This window comes from Patella vulgata, chromosome 7 (genome assembly GCF_932274485.2).
Source record: "Patella vulgata chromosome 7, xgPatVulg1.2, whole genome shotgun sequence".
Taxonomy (NCBI): Eukaryota; Metazoa; Mollusca; class Gastropoda; family Patellidae; genus Patella; species Patella vulgata.
In genome coordinates this window covers 14054327-14060754 of record NC_065885.2, presented here as the reverse complement: position 1 = coordinate 14060754, position 6428 = coordinate 14054327, and the positions used below count along the sequence as shown (strand labels likewise).

Below are 6428 nucleotides of genomic sequence, written 5' to 3'. Positions count from 1 at the left end.
TGATGGAACTTCGAGATTTTCACTTGATTCCCAAACAACAAAACGCGACTGTAAGTGCCATTAAGGAACTCGAGAGACTTGGAACTCAACAATCCAGTTGGTCAAACAATTCGGGGGATAAGAAGAGGGGTCCGTTTCTCCCTGACGGAAGAGAAATTTGTCGTCGATACAACTCTCCAGCATGCTGTATACGGAATGAAACCAAATGTCGTCTTGCTCAAAATTGTACTATTTGTTTTAGTGTAAACCACGGTGCGTCCCGTCATTATTCAGCTTCCCGAGGGGTTGGTGCGTCGCAACCAAAAAACGGGAATGTACAGACTCAACCGAACCCTGTGACCTAGCATCGGTGTCTGGCGCTGGAGACGGTACAGTGACATCGCAATTGAACTTTTTAGCCTGGAAATCGTTACTGTCTCCAAATGACCCAGCTAGGGACTACATCTTGAATGGCGTCCAGCATGTTTTAAAATCACAGACACACCTAATACCTTGCCACAAGATCTAGTCACAAATCACACATCTTCTGTGATAAATCATACCGATGTTGAGAGACAAATATTGGATGAGATACGTCATGGGAACTATGTATTATCTGCTTTTAAACCACATGTAGTCTCCGCTCTGGGGGCTGTTAAAAAATCAAACGGGAAGATACGTCTCATTCACGACGCAAGCCTACCAGTTGACACTTCCTTAAATAGCCTTGTCAATGACAAAACCTGCTCCTATATGGACCTCAATACTGCCTGCAAATTGATTAAACAAAACAACGTTTTGGCCAAGGTTGACTTATTATGTGCCTACAGAAGTGTCCAGATTCACCCGTCTGATTATTCGTTGACTGGTTTAAGGTGGAAATTTTCGGGAGACGCTCACTACACTTACCTTTATGATACTAAATTACCTTTTGGTTGTTCGAAAAGCCCTCAAATTTTTCAAAAGCTGAGCAGCGCTGTTTGTCGTATCTTGAGCGAGCGTTTTGGTTTGACTGTCATTGCCTATTTAGACGATTTTTTGATTATTGCGGAAACGTGGGAAGAGTGTAACACTGCGCTACTGAAAACTATGGAAATCCTTCGCTGTCTCGGCTTTAGTGTTAATTATAGCAAAATAGAAGGACCTAGTAAGAAATTGATCTTTCTAGGCGTCTGCATTGATACTATTCATCGTACCCTTAAATTGCCCGAAGATAAGTTGTGCGCTTTTAAGACCTTGCTTACCCAATTCCAAGGACGGAAACGAGCATCCAAAAAGCAACTAGAATCGCTTATAGGGTAACTCAATTGGGCCAGTGGTCGAACTTCCTTAGGCGCTTGATAGATTCTAATAATCTACTAAAACACCGAAAACATAAGATTGTGCTAACGGTAGATTTTTTCAATGATTTGGAGTGGTGGTTGGAATGTATGGATATGTTTAATGGTTCAGTACCATTTCTTGATAGTCGCCCAATTACAAATATCGAAACCGATGCCTGCAATGAGGGAGCTGTCGGGCACTATAGAGGAGATTTCTTCTATGTTAACTGGAACACAGATTTTCCACATTCTGACATACTTAACAAGCACATCAATGTGAAGGAAACATTTGCCATTGTGTTGTCATTAAGGCGTTGGGCACCAGTGTTAAATAACAAACGTGTCGTGATTCTAACTGATAACATGACGGCCAAAGCTGCAATTAATAAAGGCACTTGCTCTGATCCGTTTGTAATGTGTTGGCTGCGCGAACTATTCTGGCTTCAATTTATGTATAATTTTTCTATATCTGCCCGCCATGTACCGGGACATTTAAATGTATTGGCAGATAGCTTATCAAGACTTCACGAAGCTGATCAACCCCATAGGGCATTTTCTCTTATGCCCTTATATAAACATGGTTTCATGGAGTTTAGCATGACCCAACTTCTAAATCACATGTCATTTGATTTTATATCTTCCAGGTGGCCACGATGCCTATACTAGTTTTCAAAACCAGCTAGAACAAGCTGAACTGCTACATAGAATTTTGCAGACAACTGGATATTCAACTTGTGTCGTTGTCAACTCCTCATTCCTTGTTATATGTAGCATACCTAGCAAATACCAAAGGTTTAAAATATGCCTCAGTCACTGCCTACCTCTGTATTGTCAAATATATTTATAGGTTTTATGGTCATGAATGGATTTTGCAGCATGCCTTAACAGGGGTTAGACGTATTTTGGGTGACAGTCAAAAAGGTGCAAAACCTATTGCCCCATTACATTTGTTAGCTCTTAAATCACTGCTTAATTTGTCGAATATTTTTGATCTATCCTTCTGGGTAGCCTGTTTGATTGGGTTTTTTGGGCTCCTTCGCCCAGGTAATTTTCTTTTTAAAGACAATTCTAGTGCAAAACTTTTACTTGTACATGATTTGTCCTTTTGTAATTCAGGGGCTATTTTAAATATTCATGAAACCAAAACCCTTCAGTTTCGTGAGAAGGAATTGCATGTAAATTTGCCTTTTATTGGGTACCATCCCTTATGTCCTGTGTCTGCTTTCAATAATTTGTTGGAATGCCATATTCACTTACAACACACTTCAGCGTTTCCTTTGTTGGTTGGAAATGATGTCCGCCCTTTGTCATTTCTTGTATTTTTAAATCGTTTAAAAATGTTATTAAGATGTGCTGGCTTTACAGATGCTGACTACTTTTCAGGTCATTCTTTCAGGAGAGGTGGTGCTCAATGGGCCGCTCAGAGTGGAATTCCAGTCACTATGATCCAAGAATTAGGTTTTTGGAAAAGTACTACTTATTTGCGTTATTTACATACCACCGACGCTCAAAAATTTCGGGCTTTAACTTTGTTTACCAGAACTCTCCCCCCTAACTTGGGGTTGGAGGTTACATTATTATCATAAGAAATTGAAATAATGCATCTTTTTATTCATATTCTCAATATTTTGTTATTGTTACCATATGATCTGAGTTTAGTAATTAAACTTGTAAGGCCAGCCAGTTGTTATTTTGTCATTCCCAAAAGAATTGGGTGTGAGTTACTTTAAGGAAGTTAAAATTTCCATACACCTTAAAATGGACCATTTGAAAATGTCAAAGTGACACGCCCTTTTTTGGATAAGGCCTATTTTACTCAACATCAACATGATTTACCCTTGTCTTCTAGAGCTTATTACTGTGTGATTTTCTTATTTATGTTATGTTAATAAAGTAAGCTTTCATTAAAATATAAAAAAATAATTTAAGAATATTAAAATCGAATTTCAAATAGGCATATAACGTTTTCCAATAAACAGATTTGAGCCGTTGGTTGTTTTCCAAGATAAAATACCTTTGGCCCCAACGTTGACTCACTGTGTGCTTTTATGATTTTTTTTCTACTAATAAATGTAGGCTTTCATTTTTAAAAAAAAAAAAAAAAAATAATTAACGATATTAAAATTCTATTTGAAATAGGCCTATAAAATTTTTCAATAAACATTATTTGAGTTGATTGGTTTATCTCTTTACAAACAAGTATAAACCAAAAACAACTTTAGAATGAATACTTTGCATATTGCTCTGGGTGTCATGTAATGTTTTGACGGACTTTATAGGTCCCCTAATACTATGAAATTATCCATTTTACACTACTACACAAGAATATATTAAATTATTATAAATCTGAAGTTTGCTCTAGATATCCATGACATTAGGTCTGATCTGTGTTCAGAGTTACTTTTATTTTTGTGGGGTTTTTTGTCAACTGATTATTTAGAAATAGAAAATTTAGTTTATACTGTGTACTTATGGACTTGTCTGCCATGAAAACTGAAGTTAACCATACAGCGTACTATTACTAGATAATGACAGAGTAAATTAAAATTATTTTGAATTACTCAATGATTTAAAATTAGTGACAGTGCTTCAGTAAATATTTTATTGGTCGGATTAAGGCCTACCAGTAAAAGGGGAAATGTGATTTTGAATAGCATAACAGTATTAGGCTTACTGTATTAAAAGCTTATTGCAACTGAAAATTGAGCAAAATAATATTTTTGTTATGAAATTTGGAAAGGTATATAACATACCATATACTTAACACTTAAATTGTTTACCACAAGTAATTGTAGACCTACATAGAATCACATTTTTCGATACACAAAATATAGAATGTAAAAATTTGATCCTTTAAAAATCACAACTACATGTAATTCTAAAATTACGAAAATACTAGATAGCATGCGATAAAGAATGCAAGGAATGAGTTGGTTTACATCGAAGCGCAACTACTAAAAAAAAGATCTACAATTTAAATTGCCGGATATTAATACGTTTATTAGACCTAAGACTATGTCATGTCATGGATTCAAGTGGCGTGGTTTCGATTCCCCGCTTATACGCGACAGGTGTAGGGTCGCCTGTCTAACCTCGTGGGTTTTCTCCGGGTCCTCCAGTCTCCTCTCACTCAGTCACTGCTAAAAAAAAGACCCATCAATTGAATTATCGAAATAAAACTGAACCATGTTAGTCCCGAAATTACCTTGATTTGATTTAGCTTAGACAAGTTAGAGCGAGAGGTCATATTATCATAAGTTAGATAGCCTAAAGACGTATACCTATAGATCTACTTCTAGGCCTACAGTACTCAGTACTCTACATTGGAATATATCATAATATGCAATATAATGCCAATTAATCAATCAAATTTGAAAACACCTTTCACCAAATATGTACTCTTACAAAATAAATTTTTTGATGATATATACTGCTGTTATTATTATCTATAATATTATAGTTTTTTCATCTGTTCAACTGCGAGGCGTCTTCTTTAGCTGACATGTTTAGTGACATTACAGACAAAACCCAAGATGCAGTGCGCGACCTACTTTGTATGCAAATGAAGCAGTCGCCACTCTGTGATTACGGGCCTGCTACTACACTGTGCACTCCGGTTAAAAGGAGTCATTATAATCTCCTTAACTTTAAGGTACCTCCCATAGGTCACTTAAAGTTAAGTTATATTTATAGCACGGCTTTCATGAGTTAACAGGTTTAACCGTAGGTCGAGATGTTAAACCTGTTAACGAATTAAACGTTCTATAAATGACTTGTAACATTGACACCTGCTCAACATGCTTGTTGTTGTTGCACAGAATACCTACCCCACTTCTCTATATGATTTCTACTAAAACTATAGCTACGAGAACGTAATTAAAAACGCTGAGATATACGGATATGCTTGTTTTTAGCTACGATTGGATGCCTTTAGTTCCAAGTGGCAAACTCAATTTCTTTATTAATGTATGTACCATCTTAAAAATAAGTTAATTTTATACTATTAGTACTTATTACACATACGCAGTCCAATCTACTGAAACAACATTCATTTATCAGCAAATATTGACAATAAAGTAAATCAAGCGATGTTTTTATCAAAATTGATTCGGACGTTCATAATTACGCCGTATTACTACTGCGCAACTCTGATCGGATGGGTACTTTGATTGGCTACTGCACACGAGGCATGTGTTACAGACGTAAATTTAAAATGTCGGAAAAAGCAATCGACTGTCGCTTTGATTTAAAAAGAGGGGATTTGTACCCGTTTCAGGTAGGATTATATGCGTAATTGTAGTTGGGGGTGGCAGAAATATTATAAATAACAATAACCAATCGTTGTTTTGGTTAAAAATATTGTCAATTTTGTTTACAAATGCCGGGTGCGAATCGCTCCCGCATGTGCTACGTTGAAGGTAAAAGCATCATCTCTTATCTCGAAACACGGAGGGTTGAGAGATCAGGTTTGTTATCTACTAAAGCTAGTGTAAACCAGCAAAAGTGTGCAATAACATTGAACATGTCTAGTTATTGCACGGTTTGTTATCTACTAAAGCTAGTGTAAACCAGCAAAAGTGTGCAATAACATTGAACATGTCTAGTTATTGCACGGTTTGTTATCTACTAAAACTAGTGTAAACCAGCAAAAGTGTGCAATAACATTGAACATGTCTAGTTATTGCACGGTTAAACTCCACCCAATCTACAAGAGGAAAAACAATCTGCTTATTCAACGAAAAGAACGAAGGAAGATTTCCCGTCCATGTTACAAGTGTATTTTTCTCACTTAAACTGGCCTTTGAATACCGCTAAAAGACTAAACTCTTAAAAGTTAAGGCAGCTTAACTTAAGAGAAAATCTTATACTTAACACTTCCTTTTGATACCACTTACCCTAAACTTACAGGAAGTTACGTATATTTAAGTGAAATCTAGTAGTTAAGTGACTCTCTTAGACTTAAGACATCCTTTGACAACGGACCCTGTCCTATGTGCGCCTTATCGGTGTTGTCCAGAGAATCCAATATTTTTCTATTACGATGGGGTGTCTCTACTATACCACAATTGTCATACATTTATGTGCAATAACTACCCTATAAATACAGCCGTGGGAGAATGCATCTTT

The 6428-nt window shown here is 36.4% G+C and overlaps 1 protein-coding gene across 1 annotated transcript; it reads left to right on the top strand.

Moving 5' to 3' along the window:
• Window positions 1-2251: 2251 nt before the first annotated feature.
• LOC130013559 (uncharacterized) lies at window positions 2252-3121 on the top strand (the record flags this gene model as incomplete). The annotated part of the gene is made up of 2 exons (XM_056102243.1): window positions 2252-2345; window positions 2553-3121. Coding segments are annotated over 2 exons (429 nt in total), but the record flags the coding sequence as incomplete, so codon positions are not given.
• Between the last annotated feature and the right edge of the window lie 3307 nt (window positions 3122-6428).